The sequence below is a fragment of the Eublepharis macularius genome, chromosome 5 (genome assembly GCF_028583425.1).
Source record: "Eublepharis macularius isolate TG4126 chromosome 5, MPM_Emac_v1.0, whole genome shotgun sequence".
NCBI classification, from domain to species: domain Eukaryota; kingdom Metazoa; phylum Chordata; class Lepidosauria; order Squamata; family Eublepharidae; genus Eublepharis; species Eublepharis macularius.
This window is the reverse complement of record NC_072794.1, coordinates 113,681,310-113,700,065: the sequence shown is the minus strand read 5'-3', so window position 1 is coordinate 113,700,065 and position 18,756 is coordinate 113,681,310. Positions and strand designations below refer to the sequence as shown.

General features: G+C 43.7%; 1 protein-coding gene across 18 annotated transcripts in view; it reads right to left on the bottom strand.

Annotated features, from left to right (window-relative positions):
- Positions 1–18,756, bottom strand: part of NFASC (neurofascin) — a 328,885-nt gene that overhangs the window by 152,474 nt on the left and 157,655 nt on the right. For all 18 annotated transcript variants that reach the window (XM_054981817.1, XM_054981826.1, XM_054981820.1 and 15 more), the window contains 3 exons: positions 11,122–11,227; positions 9,756–9,952; positions 8,512–8,634 (listed from right to left, as the gene is read on the bottom strand). In XM_054981817.1, coding sequence (XP_054837792.1) covers positions 8,512–8,634; positions 9,756–9,952; positions 11,122–11,227 — 426 coding nt within the window. The remainder of the gene's footprint in view (positions 1–8,511; positions 8,635–9,755; positions 9,953–11,121; positions 11,228–18,756) is intronic.

Genomic DNA, 18,756 nt, shown 5'->3' with positions numbered 1-18,756 from the left:
CGTGGGCACAATTCGGGGACCAGCAAGGACTTGCAGGGGGCAGCTCATTTTCCCCTCTCTCACTATTTCCTCTTTCCCTTCCTTGAAAAGCCCTACAGCCTGTCTCCTTTTCCTTCCTCCCTCTCTCCTTCCCATCCACCAGCCAACCTACCTTTATCTTCTTCACCCTTGTCTTCATCTTTCCCTCCTTCCCTATCCTTGCATAGGGCACCTCACTTTCCCAGGCATCCCCTTCCCCATACCATTTCCTCCTTCCCTCCTCCTGGCAACCTCTATATCCTCACCTTTCACTGCTTCTTTCTCTCCTTCCCACTCATCAACCGACCTACCTTTTATTTGCCCCCATCTTCAGGTATGTTTATGATTTATTTACTTCATCTATACCCCACATTTCTCCACAATGGCAACCAAAGCAGTTTACAACATTCTCCTCTCCTTCATTTTATCCTCACAACAACCCTACAAGGCAAATTAGGCTGAGAGTGTGTAACTGGCCCAAAGTCACCCGCTGAGCTTCATGGAAGAGTGGGCATTCAAACCTGGATTTCCCAGATCCTAGTCTGAAACTCTAACCACTATGCACATTGGCTTTTGTTGGGTGGCAGCTGTTGAACAGTAGCAAGCAGTCCAGCCTGAGTAAGTCATGTAAGTTGGGTGGCAGCAAGTTATCCGGTGGTTGCTGCTGGCCCTGGCCACAATGAGTCCTTCCGCAAAAGCCCAAACAGCCCTGGTATGGGCCATGCCCACTCCCCCTGCCTTTTACAGTCAGAAACCAAGGCTTCATCTGGCAAAACTGTTGTAGTTGCTTAGCAACATCCACAGAAGGTATTTATTCCTTAAAGCTACAAGCACAGGTTCTATTATTTTGGGAGATTTAACCCTCAAAGGTGTGTGTGTGTGTGTGTGTGTGTGTGTGTGTGTGTATGCGTGCGTGCGTGCGTCTGTGAATTAAAGACATCCAAGAAATTAAGACACAGCAAAAAGAACTTAGAGAGAAACAAGGAAAAACTGAATCAGGACAAGAACTACAAGCAAGATCTCTGACAGAAGCAGATCAAAGGATTGAAATCTTGGAAATGAAATTTAGGAGTAACAATCAAAGGTTCTGTGGAATCTCTGAAAATCTTGGTGATTTGGATTCAGAGAATGGATTTCAAAAACTAATACAAGATTATTTGAAGGTGCATGGCAACTTCCCAGAAACTGAACATTTTTTTAGAATTAATTCAAAGTACATAAGCCAAAATAAAGTACCATGGGATTTATTAGTTATTTTTACTGATAAGAAAACTGAAGAATATAATCTTATTACAATATAAAAAAGAACTGCTTGAAATTGAAGGACAAGAAATACAAATATTTCAAGATCTACCACCAAATATAATAAAGAAAAGAATTTAGAAATTTGAAGTGAGTGTTGCAACAAAAGCACATAAGGTATTGCTGGAAAACTCCCTTTACTCTAGAAATATTTTTGACAAAGGGCAGGAGAGTAATCTATAGAAGAGAAAGGACTGATAAGGAAAAGAGTGGATAAAAATGAAGAGGAAAAAATGAACAATCTTAAAATAATTTCAGTGAACTTGAATGGATTAAATTTGCCCTCCAAATGATTAAAAATCTTTAATCAGTTGAATAAATTAAAAGCAGATCAAAGATTGGGTAAGGTTCATATTGCATATGCACAAACTAAGAAAAAAGATGTACCAAGATTAAGTTACCAGGACAACTATGGACATTGGCATCAATATATGCCCCAAATAATATAAAAAATGAATTCTCTGAATTTTTTTATCAAAGTCTAATACACTTTCAAGAAGGTGAATTTCCAATTTTTGGAGATATGACTGGGATGTTAGATTCTAAAAAAGTCAGATCAAAAAATCTTGGAGAGAACTTTCCAAAAATGTATTTACATAGATGAGAATTTTAGAACAGGAACTATTGTATACAGATGAAATATGTATTTCTCTGACAGACACCATATGTATTTCTCTGACAGACACCAATCATATTCTAGATTAGATATGTGTTGGATATCAAAAACCTTAATCACAAAAGTTGAGAAAGAAGAGATTCTCCTAAAGACTTCAGCAAATTATAATTTGGAAGAATGGAAGCAAGAGAGAAAGAAGATGGAGATTAAATGACACTCCACTATTACAAGATGAAATAACACAAAAAAATAAAAAAAGATTTGACAGAGTATTTTAATCTGAACAACACAACTCACATTACAGTGACAATAATATGGGACACTAGCAAAGCTTATATCATAGGATCTTTATTGGCAATAGCCACAAGAAAGAAAAAGGAGAAGCAAGAGTCTATAAAGAAAATAATAGCTAAAGATATTAGAATTTAAGACCACTAGTAATAAGAAAAAATGAAGGAAATGAAATAATTAAAAAATCAATTGGATTTATTAGAAGGAATGCAAAAAAAATGAAATATTTAAAACAAAGAGTTTGAATCTGCAAATAAACATGGAAGATATTTATTTCATTGTCTAAGAAAAGAAATAGAAAAAAGAAAGATACCTGGGATCAGAAAAGAAAATCATGTAGTTTACGCAGAACAAAAAAATGCAAGAACAAATAAAAAAATTCTTCTCAAATCTTTGTGAACAAGAATCCATAGACGAAGAAAGAATGGAGAAATATTTATCTGAGGTACCAATTTAAAAATTTACATCCAGGTATAGAAGAATCTTGAATCAAGTGGTAACAATACAAGAAATTAATCATGTTATATAAAACTTTTTTAAAAATTGCCTGGTCCAGATGGACTGATGGCAACATATTATAAATGCTTTGAAGATATATTAGCAATACTTTTACAAAGAGTAATGAATGAAATATAAGAGAGAAAGCGTATACCACCAACTTGGCAAGAAGCAAAGGGAATGATACACTATTACCACAATCATATAGATCAATTTCACTATTAAATGTGGATGATAACATTTTTACCACAATGATGACTGAGTGATTAAGAAAATGTATTTCAGACCAAATTCATGAAGATCAAACAAGATTTGTTCCAATGAGATATATGGAAGATAGCATCAGATATCTGTTGAATGCAACTGAATATCCATGGAGAAAAAAACCAGCATTTATGTCTTTGGATGCAAAGAAAGCTTTTGATAATCTGTCTTGGTTATTTTTAATGAAAATGCTATAAAATGTAAACTGTGGAACAGAATTTTTAAATTGTATGCAAAGTATTTATATAAACCAGCAAGCTAGAATCTTAGCAAATGGCTCTTTAACGAGGAAAATCTAAATTCTAAAAGAAATTCATCAGGGTTGTCCAATATCACCACAATTACTTATTTTGGCAATGTAAATACTGGCTATAAAAATTAGACAAGACACCAAAATTACTGGTATAAAAGAAGATAAATAAGTATACAAGATGGAAAGTTATGTGGATGGTGTTGTTATATTAGTAATAAAACAAAATATTTCTTTGAAATATATAATGAAACAAATAGACTTGGAATTTATTCTGGATATAAATGGAATTTAAAAAGACTAATATAATATTATTAGCGGCAACTAGAGATGGGCATGAACCGAAACATGAACCAAAGTTTGTGATGAACCAGGACGGTTCATGGTTCACGAACCAGCGGTCCATCAGAGCCCATTTCTGACGAACCGCCACAAACTTTAGGCTGGTTCATTTGGTTCATCAGTGCAGACAGCCTTGCGCCGATCAATCAGTTTCCTATGCAACAGGGGGTGGACTTCCTGCGACCTTCCGTTTGACCCAGAAGTGGCCTTCTGCTAGCCTGGAAGTGACCTTCTGCTGGCCCAGAAGTGACGATTTACTGATCTGGATGTGACATTTTCACGAACCAAATGAACTGGTTTGTGAATCGGAGCAGGTTTGTAAAAGTTCATGATTCATAGTTTGTGAAATGCAACGAACTATGAACTGCACAGTTCGTTTTTTCTGGTTTGTGCCCAGCTCTAGTGGCAACCAAAGCAGAACAAGAAGTAGTAGAAAAAATAACAGAATGTGCTATCACCAAGAAAACAATAAAATATTTGGGTATATATGTTACCAGCCAAAATGATAATCTATTTAAAGATAATTATCAAAAAGTCTGGACAAACATTACTGAGGATTTACAAAGATGGAAAAGATTGAACATTTAATGGTTAGGAAGAATTTCTGCTGTCAAAATGAACATACTACCAAGGTTAAATTTTCTGTTTCAAATGTTACTAATCCATATAAATGAAAAGCCCAAAATGGCAGAAAATGATAAATAATTTTGTATAGAGTGGGAAGAAACCAAGAATAAGATTTAAAATATTACAGGATGAAAGAAAAAGAGGAGGTTTATCCATACCAAATATCAATTGTATCGCTAGGCAGCTGCACTAGATAACAGATTGGATCATAACTCTAAATAGAAGGAACATCTAACTGGAGACAATTGATACTAAAGAAAGAATAATCCATAAAAAATTATGGATTAAGAAATCACTAAATACTATTCAAAGACAAGATGGCACTCATATTTTGAGGGATGGACTATTAAGAATATGGTTTCAGTGCAGAAATAGAATAAATCAGCCAACCTCACCATTATCTTCAATTGATGCCTATTGTGACATTAATATAAGAAATAAAATGGATTATATAAATTAGGAATACATGATGGATAAACAAGAGAAAATAAAATCCTAGCAAGGAATTCAAGACAAAGGAAAAAAAAATTTGGGTTGCTGTATTATCAAATGGTCTAAATTCAAAGAACAAACAGCAAAAGATGGGGGACAGTTAAGAAAGAAACCGTTTTTGAACAATTAATTGTTGGAGAATCAAAGCTCCTATTAGGAAACATAAAATGTTATTGCAATGTGATACAGAAACAGAGTAAGTCAAAAATTGTATGTTAAAATGGATGCAAAACTTATGGACTAAAGAAATTGGATTTTCAGACTGCCAAATGTTAAGGGAGAAACAGAAAATGTTCTTCAGATGGTATATTATTTCCAAAGACACTGCAGAAACTAATAAAGAGTATAATGGAAAGTGCCGAAAATGTCAAGATACTGATGCAACTTTTTATCATATATGGTGGACAATCAAGAAAGCAATTTTGAGGGGGACAGAAGTACATAAAGAAAAACAAAACTTAAAATTTAAGTTTGTGATGAATCCCAAAAATATGTTATTAAATATTTTACCAAGTAATATTACAAAAATGCTAGTGAATTATTTAAGTACATCGTGACAGTGGCAAGAGTAATATTTGCAGCAAAATGGAAGACAGAAAGATGTCCAGATATGAAGGAATGGAAGAATAAATTATACAAACAGGCAACAATGGCAAAATTAACATCTTATATAAACAACAAGCAGATCTCAGAAATTCAAGAAAAATTGAAAGTTTTTTTTATTGTATAGCTGAAAATTAAGAATAATTTAAGAATAAATTTAAACGGAAAATGTTATTAGGGAAAAAAGGGGGTGGAGAGATTAGCAATATAGTTTTGTAATCAAATTATTATTAGATATGAAAATATATGGAATAGATAGAATAAAAGATATTTAGAATTATAACTGAATTTGACACCAGAAACAATGAAGAAGCTCCTGGTCCCAGTTGGATTTTAGTGAGTCAATTCTTCCAAGCCTCGCAACCATCACTATTCTCCCCCTTGCCCCGTGAACTCATTTCAGTGCCATGTGAACTTCCTTAAACGAATGTATAAAAAGTGCCTATGAGAAAATCCACACAATTTGTGTACACACTGGTTCTTGTGTGATTGATTTGTCCGGGGTCTGGGTCCCAGCCCCCAGACTTGGTAGGAGGGAACAGCAGGTCAACCGGGCTGACGGGCAAACAGAGGGGGCAGCCAGCAGGTCAACTGGTCAGCCAGCTGACAGCAGGTCAACCGGTCTGACTGGCAGGCAAAGGGGGCAGCTGGGGGACAGCAGGTCAACCCCTCCCATGGGCAAATGGAGCCAGAAGCTGCTGGTGCCAGGGGCAAGGGACAAAAGCCCAGGGCCTCAGGAGGCAGGGGGAGACAGAGAGAGGCCAGCAAGTCCCACTCCCCTAGGGAAGGAAAGGGGACTAAGCAAGGCGGAAGGGGGCAAGGGCAGAGGGATTGGGAGCCCAGCAGTCACCCACCCAAAGACCTTACCTGAGGAGGAGAAGCAGCAGCAGCCCCAACAACCCAAAGCCACGCCCCAGCTAGAAAATAGTAGCCAGGTCCAGGAGTTGCTAAAAGCCAAGCCACTCCAGGTGGGGCTATTGGAGGCACTCTGCAGGAAGCCCTGGGCAACCAGCCAAGGAGCCGCAGCTTGACCCACCTTCAGCCATCAGCTCAGCCAGGGAGGCCGGGCTGCTAGCCAGGAGACTGCAGCTGGGCAGGCCTTCAGCAATCAGCCAAGGCAGGGAGGCTGGGCAGCCAGGGAACAAGGCATAGCTGGTGCTGGTCAGTGGGGCCAGATCAGCTACCCCAGCTGCAACTGCTTGGTGCAGCCCAAGACCAGGCTGGAAGAGGGGTGGGACAGTAGAAGGAAGCCCTATAAAAGCTGGCTGGGAAGAGCCCTGTGGTGGTGGGTGTGAGTGAGGAGTGATGATGTGGAGTGAGAGCAGTAAGATGCAAGGGTGGAGGCTTGGAGGAGAGTTCTGGAAGGAGGAGTTGAAGGAGGACACAGAGGGTAAGCAGGCCAGGTTGAGCAGGCCAGTGACTGAGAGGGAGTCTGGGTGAGGTATACCGCCCCTCCTTCCACAGAGCAGAGTCCTGCAGAATCCCTGGCCCCCCTGTGATGTCAGCAGCAGACCGCCCAGTGCCACGCCCAGCAGCAGCGGCGGCAAGCCCTGACATGATTCACACAATCATTTTACCTCACCAGTTTGTGTGGAAAAGAAAATGTTTACAAAGGAAGATTCTAGTTTTGTTGCATGGAGAACCTCTCAGTGGCAGCTGCCATCAGAGCCAAGTGTAAAACAACCCCAATAACTATGGTTGTTGGGGGTTTTCCGGGCTGTATTGCCGTGGTCTTGGCATTGTAGTTCCTGACGTTTCGCCAGCAGCTGTGGCTGGCATCTTCAGAGGTGTAGCACCAAAAGACAGAGATCTCTCAGTGAGAGATCTCTGTCTTTTGGTGCTACATCTCTGAAGATGCCAGACACAGCTGCTGGCGAAACGTCAGGAACTACAATGCCAAGACCACGGCAATACAGCCCGGAAAACCCCCAACAACCATCGTTCTCTGGCCGTGAAAGCCTTCGACAATACATCGAACCCCAATAACTGCCTAGGGTGGAATTTTTTTCAGGGCATCAATGAAGCAGCATGTGTTCTAAATTCTCCTTAGTAATCTAGATACTCTTTGACACTGCAAGAAACCCTAGGGGTGCACTTTTGGAAAAGTGCAACACTGCTGTGAGGAGTTATGGCTACAGTGCTCATCTCTTTTATCTCTTTTATCTGATTAGCAGGCTCTGGCAGCAACTATTCATTCAAATAGCAATTATCCTGTAAATAACCAGAATTATTGAGAGTATATAAGGTTGTATTGTCGAAGGCTTTCATGGCCGGAGAACGATGGTTGTTGTGGGTTTTCCGGGCTGTATTGCCGTGGTCTTGGCATTGTAGTTCCTGACGTGGCTGAACACAGCCTAACTCAAACAGGGCACAGTATCTTATTCCAGGACACCAAAATACTGGACAACACTTCCAACTACTTTGTCAGACTGCACAGGGAAGCCATTGAAATTCACAAGCATAAGCAAAACTTCAACAGGAAAGAAGAAACCTTAAGAATGAACAGAAGCATGGTTTCCAGTTCTGAAAAACACCAGGCTAACAAAACACTCTATACCCGACAATATCCCCGCAGAGAAGATTAGCACATCAAGCACCAATCCATATGCAAAAGAACCTCCTCAGGATACAGTGAAGCCTCCCGCCATTAGCATTCCACACCCTGGGAAACTCTTACAGGATGACTCAGCTCAACCCCACCCCTCCTGAGTAGATAAAAATGACCCGCCAACATCTTTTCCACACTGTGACACTGAGAGATCTCTGTCTTTTGGTGCTACACCTCTGAAGATGCCAGCCACAGCTGCTGGCGAAACGTCAGGAACTACAATGCCAAGACCACGGCAATACAGCCCGGAAAACCCACAACAACCACAGTATATAAGGTTGTCTGATCTGACTGGTCTTTACACGTTTCTACCAATATGTCATGGGCTTATCAATATAATGCACTAAACACATATTTCTTTGAATATCACTGCTTGATGTCATGATTTGTGTAAAGCCATTGGCTGAAAGGGGAGAACAAAATAAAATGCAGAGTACTTTAAATTAAATCCTCTGTCACAAGTTACATGGCCTAGTAGCAGTGGACACACATTAGGGAATCATCAAGGAAAATGGCCTGAATTGCCATCTTGTGTTCTATCAAGGAACGCTCCTAGTTTTCAAGTGGGGCTCTAGCCACCTAACCAATGTGCAAACTCACAGCTGCTCATCCAGAAAATGGCAGGAGGTGGCAGTCCAGGAGGAGGATTGCATGCCAAGATAAGTGGAGCACCTTCATGAACCTCTTGAATGTCCAAGTTTTCCTTTGGCCACAAAGGTGACTCTGAAATAAACAATCAGTTGCAAGAGAAAATATACATCAGCAGGTGATAGTTTCTGAAACTACCTTCAGTATTAGACCCTCTTCCTAGGCAAATGATGTTCATCAACATTCATCTTGTTTTCCATGCTTTATTGGATCTACATTCCTATGGCTCATAGTCTTCCCTCTTTAATCTACTCCTAACTACTATTGCCAAGACATGGATTGAAACTCCGGTCAAGTCCGCATCTACAACTGCTATAAAATACCAAGCCTGGAAGCACAGCATTTGAAAGAGGTGGTACAAACAGTGCAGTTACCCAGAACATTACTGCTCAATGACCTCCACAGCAGTGGCTTCTTAATTTAGCCTCATGGTGGGGAAACAGGGGGGTAGTTGCCTTTTATACTAAGGTAAGTAAATGAAATTTAGTACCATTTCAAACATGTATATATCATGCAGATGGTTTTCCTTGTAACAAGTGATTTCAGGCGCTCTTGACTACCTGTTGTTCATTTTCTTTCTTTTTTGGCACTTTTACCAATTTACTCACTTGGTGTTCTATTAGAAAATCTTTTCTTCCAAGACAAAAGCCCTAGCCAACAACTCCTGAAAGGCTATAGAAAGGAAAGTTGATGGGCCAAGATCAAAATGTCCTGCTAGGAAGGTTGATGGGCTAAGATCAAAATGTCCTGCTAGCAACTTCTATTGCCAATAATATTGAACATGCACACTTTTGTTCATATAGCAAAGCAAACATCTATGCTGCACTTCAAAAGTGATGGAGTGCATGGCTTTTCTTATACAGAGGTCATCTTCATGTAGGAAAAAAGTTACATGAATTGGGTCCAAACAAAAGCCCGGAAGAGCTGGACTGAGCCATGGATTAACCCACCATATTAAGTCGAGAGTAATCAGTCAGCCTAGGAGGCAGTTAGAGACATAAGTCATAAAGAACAAACTGCAAAAATACAATGACATCTAAAAGTTGCTGCTAGGGAAGATGACTACGGGTATTAATTTTGAAAAGTTGTATATTGTCAAAAGTAGGTTCTACCAATACCTGAGTGAAAATTAGTAAATCAAGTCCCTCTAAAGCTAAAACCTTCAGTGTTACAAACCCTGTAACTACCATACTCACTTGAAACCTGCAGGAAGATTTTGTTGGAAATGGCTGTCCCAAAGTCATTCCGAGCAGAACACTGATATTCCCCTTCATAATCTTCTGGCCTACCTCCACTGCGAAAGTCGATGCTGAGTGTACCCGATTTGCGTCTCATGCTTACTCTTGGGTCCTTTGCGACATTGAAGAACTTTCCATTTCGTGTCCATGTAAATCTATAAATAAGAACATAATATGAATATATGAAGCTGCTTTAAACTTAATTAAGTGTATTGGTCCTACTTTAGCATTATATATATTAACTGGCAGTGGCTCTTCAAGGTCTCAGTTATTTCCCAACCCTCTTAACACAACTGGGGATGTCAGGGGCAAAACTCAGAACATTTCTGCATTCAAAGCATAGGCTTTACCGCTGAGCCATTGTCCTTTCTACAGTTAAACCTGTCACAGTGACGTGTCCACACAGGAAGTCTTTTATTCACTGCTATATAGTTTACAGATTACTTGTAAGCTGCTCTGTCTCAATGAATTATGAGGCTGGATTGCACTACCTTGTATTTTCAGAGGTCTAACATGAGTATACAATTTATATATAAAATTTTACTACTCACAATATGAAAGCTAAGTGGAGGAAATAAAAAGGATCAAAATCTTTACATAGCTTTGACTGTAAGACCGCCAAAGCCACGCTGCAGTAACTTTCTGCAAGGCATTCAGCTTCAATTGAAGGTTCTTGATACAGACTCCCTCCAAATTCCCTCAGGGACAATTTGAATTTGGCCCATTTGTTTTGAAACCCTTCTAACCTGCCTTTCCTCATCATAGTCTAAGGCAGCTAACAATGATTTCACTAATACCTACTAAGATTACAAAAACAGCAACCCAGGCATCATTTGTTCAGCAAATGAAGTCAGACAGACATTTTAAAAAGACTTCATGGCCCTCTTATAAATCAACAATGAAGGGCTCTGTTGGAGATCCAAAAGAAATTTGTCCCACAATTTAAAGGTGGTCATGGAGAAGGCAGGAGAACAGGCCATGGTCAAGTGTGCCACTTTAAGAGAGGGTACAGTTAGTAGACATTGACTTGCTGAACACAGCTGGCATGCAGACTTATAAGGGAAAGATACCTTATGGGCATTTAAGACATTTGGACTAATTCCTTGATACCTCATCCATTTAACAAACACACCAGCAAATTTAAGGAATAGCACATGTTCCTTACTAACCTATGAGGAAACTGACAAAATAGTCTCTGTGATACACTGATTCACACTATGTATTGCATCATTTCTACTGTACCTTTTCTTATCAAGATCAGATAGTGAAGTACATGAAGCTACATGAAGAAAGGACAATCAATAACTAAATAAACTGTACTCACATGGGAAAGGGGTTGCCTTTGGCTTCACATTCAATGAATATGTTATCTCTTGGATCTACAATATAATTCTTCACAGACTGCTTTGTAATAGTGGGGGGCTGAGATACTGAAATGCATACACACAGGACAGAGAGAAAGAATAGATGGGGGAAAGGTAAGAAGAAAAGAATGTCTGTTACTGTTTGTTACTGAAGTAAAATATTGGAAATCTTTTCTGATTATATCCATACCTCTTATTTTATATAGACTGAACATTCCGGAAACCAAACCATGATCTTCACTGACTACACATTCTCCAACATTTCACAAATAAAAATAGAGACCCTCCTTTTTGTGACTGGATGGGTCCTTGCTTAGAATGGGGCCTCCGCCTAGGGCCATTTTCTTTGTGGAAAAAGTACTTATCATGGTCTCACATATAAAACCAAATATTTATGACTCCTCTGTAGGTTTCCCAGTTGCTTGCTGGTGGCAGGCAATGTCCTGGGGGTTTGCTCCATTGTCCACTGATTGCTGGTGATCAGCAGGAACCTCCCAGAGATTTCCCACCACCAGACAACCTGAGAAAGTGCAACGATGTCACTTCCTGAAGTGACGTCATGCTGACTGTGCTCCCGTGCTTCGCTGGGGCCAATTTTGACCCCAAACAGGCCAGAATTAGCCCTGTGCAAAGTGCGGGAGCATGATTGTGGCTGACATGATGACATCACTTTCTGGAATGCAAGCACCAGGAGTCTGTGCACTTTGCCCGCATGAAAACAAGCACACACAAGGCACAAGTTAAACGCCAGGTCCCACTCCCTACTGCCTGGAGTGTATAGGTACCTGGCTACTCTAATCCTCTGGGATACAGACAATATGAATTGAAGAACTTTACCACATCTCACTCTAATCAAGTGGAATTCATAATTAAAGTACTAGAAATAAAATATTGCAAAAAAATTAAAAATATAAATATAACATAAATAAAAAATAAGCATCCAGTAGATGAAAACAGGTGCACTGTCACTCAAACATTTTTCTGGCAAGAGTCATAAACTTGCATTTTGAGCTACATAAAGAAATGACAACCTACCACTAAAATCAGCAGCACAGTTAACCCTGAGGCTACAAACTAAGGGTGTGCACCCCAAAAACATTCGGATATTTCAATCACTTCGGAATGCTCTGTAAAGATTCGGAGCATTCCAAAGTGATTTACAGGAGTGAGATTTCTCCTAGCACCCCAACCCCAAACCCCCCCCACTTAGCCCCCCTCTCCTCCAACCAACTTACCCAGCCCTAAAGATCCCTTTAAACTATCAGCTGGCAGGCGGCAAGGGGGATTCCCCTCTGCCGGACAGCTGATACTTTAAAGGGCCCCTGACTTGCAAGCTGGTCCCTTTAAACTATCAGCAGGAACCGGCTTTGCCTCAGAGCCCCCTTCACCACCTCCAGCCGGTTGGGATGGGGGGGGGACTTGGAGACGAAGTCAGTTCCTGCCTCCGCTGTCAGCCACCGCCACTGGGGCCCCGGCGGCGGAGGCTGTCAGTGAGCTCTGGGCCGGTGGGGACTGTGCAGGCAAATGCCTGCATTCCCGCGGCAGCTGACAGCGAGCTTTGGGCTGGTGGTGGCTGCAGGCAAATGCCTGCGTTCCCGCTGCCACTGTCAGCCGCCACTGCCAGGGCCCAGGACTTCCTGGGCCCTGGCAGCGGTGGTTGTCAGTGAGCTCTGGGCCGGCGGGGGCTGCGCAGGCAAATGCCTGCATTCCCGCGGCGGCTGACAGCGAGCTTCGGGCTGGTGTCGGCTGCAGGCAAATGCCTGCATTCCCGTCGCCGCTTTCAGCAATCTGCTGCTGGGGCCCGGGCAGTCTTGGGCCCAGCGGCGGCGCCTGTCAGTGAGCTCCAGGCTGGCAGGCGTTGCAGGTAAATGCCTGCGTTCCCGCCACCCGCTGTCAGCCGCTGCTGGGGCCCGGGACTTTCTGGGCCCTGGCGACAGTGGCTGTCAGCGAGCTCCGGGCCAGAGGAGGCTGCAGGCAAATGCCTGCATTCCCACCACCACTGTCAGCTGCCGCTGCCGGGGCCAGTGGCAGTGGCTGTCAGTGAGCTCAGGGCCGGCGAGGGCTGAGCAGGCAAAAGCCTGCATTCCCGCCGCCACTGTTAGCCACTGGCGCTGGCACCCGGGACTTCCTGGGCCCTGGTGGAAGCGGCTATCAGCGAGCTCCAGACCGGCGGGTGCTGCAGGCAAATGCCTGTTTCCCTGCCGCCACTATCAGCTGCCACTGCCAGGGCACAGGAGGTCCTGGGACCCAGCGGAAGTGGCTGTCAGCGAGCTCTGGGCCAGCAGGGGCTGCGCAGGCAAATGACTGTGTTCCCGTCGCCACTGTCAGCTGCCACCACCGGGGCCCAGGACTACCTGTGCCCCGGTGGCAGCTGTTAGCAAGTTCCAGGCCGGCGGGGGCTGCACAGGCAAATGCCTGCGTTCCCGCCGCCATGTCAGCTGCCGTCGCCAGGGTCTGGGACTTCCTGGGCCCTGGTGGCGGCTATCAGCGAGCTCCAGGCTGGTGGGGACTGCACAGGCAAATGCCTGTGTTCCCGCTGCTGCTGTCAGCCGCTGCCGCTGGGGCCCAGCGCTGGCAGCTGTCAGCAAGCTCCAGGCTGGCGGGGGCTGCAGTCAAATGCCTGCATTCCTGCCAGCACCGTTAGCCACCGCTGCCGGGGCCCGGGACTTCCTCGGCCCCGGCGGTGGCAGCTGTCAGCATGCTCCGGGGTGGCAGTGGCTGCAGGCAAATGCCTGCGTTCCCGCTGCCACTGTCAGCCGCTGCCGCCAGGGCCAGGAAGTCCCCAGTCCCATCAGCTGCAGCTGACAGGGAATGTTCGGCTGGGGCTCACAGGCATATGCATGTCCCCACCGCCTCTGTCAGCCCCCGGAGATAGGGTCAGGGAGTTGGGGGGGGACCTGGAACTTATCTTGGGTTGGCAATAAGAGGCTGATTCGGCCCATTTGGGGCCTAAATAGGCCCCAAATGAAGTGCAGGAATGCTTCCGCAGCCAGTGCAATGACATCACTTCTGGAAATGACATCCCCATACCTGTTGGTAGTGCGCGCACGGCATGTGTTCCTGAGGTGCCTGCCAGTGGTGAGCAACCTCTGGGAGCTTGCCACCTACTGGTGACCACTGGCAGGTCATCAGGCAAGGTAGCAAACCCCAAGGAGTTTGCCTGCCACCAGCGGGCACCTGGGAACCCTAGTGGGAGTGATTAATTCCACCAAGACCAATCATTTCCCATGGAAAAGGAGAGGGGGGAAAAAAGAAGCAGAAGGGGAGTATAGAGTTTGCACTAACATTAATCGGGCCAGACGCAATTCAGCAGTGGCTTCAAAATAAAATCACAGTATGTCCACACGGGGAAAAATTGAAGATCGGGTCAGTGCCAGGCAGGGGATGGCTGCACTCTCTCCTCTAGCTGCAAATTGGATATCAATTGTCAGGTGACAATTGCAGCTTTGTGGAACCGCACAACCACCAGTATATAGCGCTCTTGATAAAGAAGAGACGAAACAGGAGTTCAGCTTGCGCGCTGTTGAGCGCACGGTGGCTTTCCGTCCTCCCTGCAGGGTTGGCGTCCACTTTATGGAATCTCCCGACTGGGGCTGGTCATTGGAATGTGTTTATCATTTGACCACCATGGTTAAGTTAGAGGAGTGACTCTAGAGACAATTTTGGGACGTCCTTCCCATAGGGGAGTGTGGACTTTCTGTTTGTGCAATCCTTGTGTTCATTTTGTATTAAAAAGCAACAGGCTAGTGGCCTTTGTGATTAATATTGTTCATAAAAGTGGTTAGTAATTTTAACCATAAATGTGTGCTGTACTTTGTGTTAAGTTGCTTGTCCTGACTGTTGTGGGTCCTTTGATTCATTATCTGTGTTACCACACAGTGTTCCCCTCTGTACTTTTTTTCAGGGTGGAGGAAGAGGCAGCAGCAAGAGTGGATTTCCCATCCCATCCTGTCCTCCCCCTCCAAAAAAGCTCCTTCAAGTTGCTGCTGATGGCTGCCTTTTAAACTCTGTGGTTCTAAAAGCCTCACAGCCCCTGTTGCTTCAGTAAGATATTCTTAATGGGATTCACCAGTTTGACACTGAGGATCTCTAACTGGACACTGGGATTCTCTGACAATAAGTCTGCAAGGGATCAGGGGTCATTTCATAGAAAAAGAGCTGCAAGAACTCATTAGCATACCTCATTAGCATATGCCACACACCCTGGCTGTTTTAGACCCAATCCTGGCTATTTGGGGCGAAATTGGGCCCAAAATGGCAAAAAGGGGCTGAAAATGGCCGAAAAGGGGCTGAAAATGGTCAGGATCGGGCTGTTGCTGAATGAGAGAGTGATCCATTACCCGTCAGAGGCCTGATCCTGGCCGTTTCGGGACCAATCCTGGCTGTTTGGGGCCCAATCCTGGCCATTTTGGGCCCGAATTGGGCCCAAAATGGCTGAAAGGGGCCCCAAATGGCCAGGATTGGGCTCAAAATGGCTGGGATTCAGCTGCTGCCAGATGGGGGAGTGTTCCCCCACCTGGTCATTTTGGACACGTTTTGGCCTGGATTGGGCTAACAATGGCCCAGATTGGGTTGGTGCCAGGCAGGGGATGGGAGGGGTCCCCTGCCAGGCACCGACCCAATCCTGGAGGTTTTGGCCCTGATCCCGGCTGAAACAGGCCCCAAATGGCCAAAAACGGCCATTTGGGGCCTGTTTGGGCTGGATCAGGGCCGAAACAGCCTGGACCATGTGGGTGCCAGGCAGGGGAGGGTTCCCCCGCCCAGCACCGACCTAATCTGGGCTGTTTCAGCCCCGATCAGGGCCGTTTCGACCCCAATCCGGGCCAAAATGGGCCCCAAATGGCCGAAAATGGCCCTTTTGCGCCCGGATTGGGAGCAAAATGTCCGGGACCAGGTTGGTGACCCAATCTGGGCTGTTTCAGCCCCATCTAGGCCAAAATGAGCCCATAATGGCCGAAAATCAGGTGGGCGGGGCCACCAGACAAGTGACCTCTTTGGAGAACAGTGTTCCGGCATATTTCCCCTCAAAATGAGCCCTGCAAGGGAGCAATGTCTAACCAAAGAATCTTAATCGGGGGCAGGGTCCCCTAGCCACAGAGCTTAAAAGCCATGGAAATGTTTTCCCTAGGAAACAATGGAGAGTGTCTGGGGCAACTTATTCAGGGGCCCATAGAATTTGATCCCATGGTTCAATCCTTTTAAAATTTGAGGGGTCTTTAGGGGACACTCAGGAGTAAGTTCCCCACAAATTTTGGAGAGTTAGCTTTAAAAATGCCATTCATTTTTCTCCATATGGGGATCCTGATTTTTTTTCCACTCTGAAACAATCAATATTTTTCTCCCTGAAACCTGGCTCCAGTTTATCCAGAACTTTTTTTTTTTTTTGCTGCACTCCACTAGTGGTTAGTTGACTAGGATCTGGGAGACCCAGCTTCGAATCCTCACTCTGCCATAGAAATTTGCTGGGTGACCTTGGGCCAGTCGCACTCTCTCAGCCCAACCTACTCCATAGGGTTGTTATGAGGATAAAATGGAGAGGGGAGTTATGTAAGCCTCCTTCGATCCCCTTTGGGGAGAAAAATGGAGTATAAATGAAGTAAATAAATAAATAAATAAATATTTTAAAAATGTTATTAGTATTTTAAAGGGGAAATAGATACATTTTAAAGGGCATCCCCCTTTAAACTGTTAATTATAGCAAAGAGAGCCTATTTTCAGTTAGCAAAATCTAACAAGGGTTGGTGTTAAATTCCCTCTTCATTTCCCATGTGTCCCCAATCAGAATCACAGTTGCATTTGCAGATCTCACAGTCCTTTCTCCACAAGCATATTTATGAAGTTCCTACAACAATAACAATGTCAGAGGGCAGACGTGTGGCATCGCATCCCAGCGATGCTCCTTCCCCTTCTAAAACTCTGCCCTCCCCAAGCACTGCTCCCAAATCTCCAGGAACTTCCCAAGTGAGATTTGGAAACTCTAATAAGTGCCAGATCTGAAAATCAACTTTCAAATCATCCCCCTATATGAGATGCAGCCTTCTTCCTGAAAAACAGAGTATTGGATGGAAAACAATTATCAAGTTTATGTACCTACACACAGAAAGCATGCAATCTGGAGTAGATTATGAGGTTTGGAGACTCAGGTAGATTTATAGCTGAAAATAAGTTTGATCTTTGTTGGCCTCCATTTCCTCTACTGTAACTCTATGCCCCCTTTCCTGTGACCTGATGAGGCTCGTCAGCAACAATGAAGCATGCCTACTTGGGAAAAAAAACCAAGTGCAAGGACAGTGGCAGTAGCATGCAAACATCAGCAAAGCAAAACCTTTGGCAACAATAGTGGCATGCAAGCATAAGCAGAGCAAGACCTCTGCCAATTAATATCTGCAAACTGACAACAAGATAGCAAATTAAAGCACTGCAAGGTCATCATCAGAATAAACTACCATAAAAAACCATAAGTGTACCTACAAACACATCTATGCCAATGAACAGCAAAGAAGCGCACACAGAAAAACAAGTATGTGCTGCACCTGCAACTGCCATCTGAAAATATGCATTATCTGCCATGAAGCAACTAGACAAAATCAAAGCAATGCTCATATCAAAGGTGCTTGCAGCAAATACTTAGTGAAATAACACAAGCAAGAAAACACGATTGTTGGTTGCCGTGGAATGTTAAACCCTCTCAGATTTACCCAGTTTGTAGAGAACCCCTTATCTAGGAACCTAGATCTGTTCAGGAATCACGCTTGGAAAAGAAATCTGTAAATCTATTTTGATTTAATATGTGCTACACGCACAGGGGATCAGGAGGCTAAGTTAGAGATTACAGGGATTTTAAATAACATGCTATAATGGAGCTCTGCTCCTATTTTTGTCATTATAAACCGATCGTGGTTTAACTTTTAAAAAACAATATCGCACAAATGGCCTTTCACTGTGTTTCATTTGCACTAAAGTTTTGTCCCTCTAGTGGAGATTATATAATACAAGTGGGAATCCTGCAGGACTTGTAGGAGACATTTCTCCCTCCCGTAGTATTTTCACTTTCCTGAAAGCCTCCATTGCCTCAACCTTTTCACTGCTTCCTTTTCTTCTTCCCATCCATCAGACAACCCTTTAACTCAGCCCAAACCCACCTTTCTGAGTAGATATAAATTACCTGCTAACATCTTCTCCACACATTGACACTGAGGGAATTCTGTCTTTCAGTGCTACACCCCTGAAGATGCCAGTCACAGCTGCTGGCAAAACGTCAGGAGCTACAATGCCAAGACCACAGCCATACAGCCCAGAAAATCTACAACAACTAACTTTCTCCGGCCATGAAAGCCTTCGACAATATAACCCTTTAACTGTTCCCGTTTTCAGCTTCTCCTACTTCCCTCCCTCTGGCAGACTCTCACTAGGAAGATTCTGTGCAATGTCATAGATCCAGAGGAGTTAGCCATGTTAGTCTGTAGTAGCAAAATAGAAAAGAGTCCAGCAGCACCTTTAAGAATAACCAACTTTACTGTAGCATAAGCTTTCGAGAATCACAGTTCTGCATCTGACTAAGAGAACTGTGATTCTCAAAAGCTTATGCTACAGTA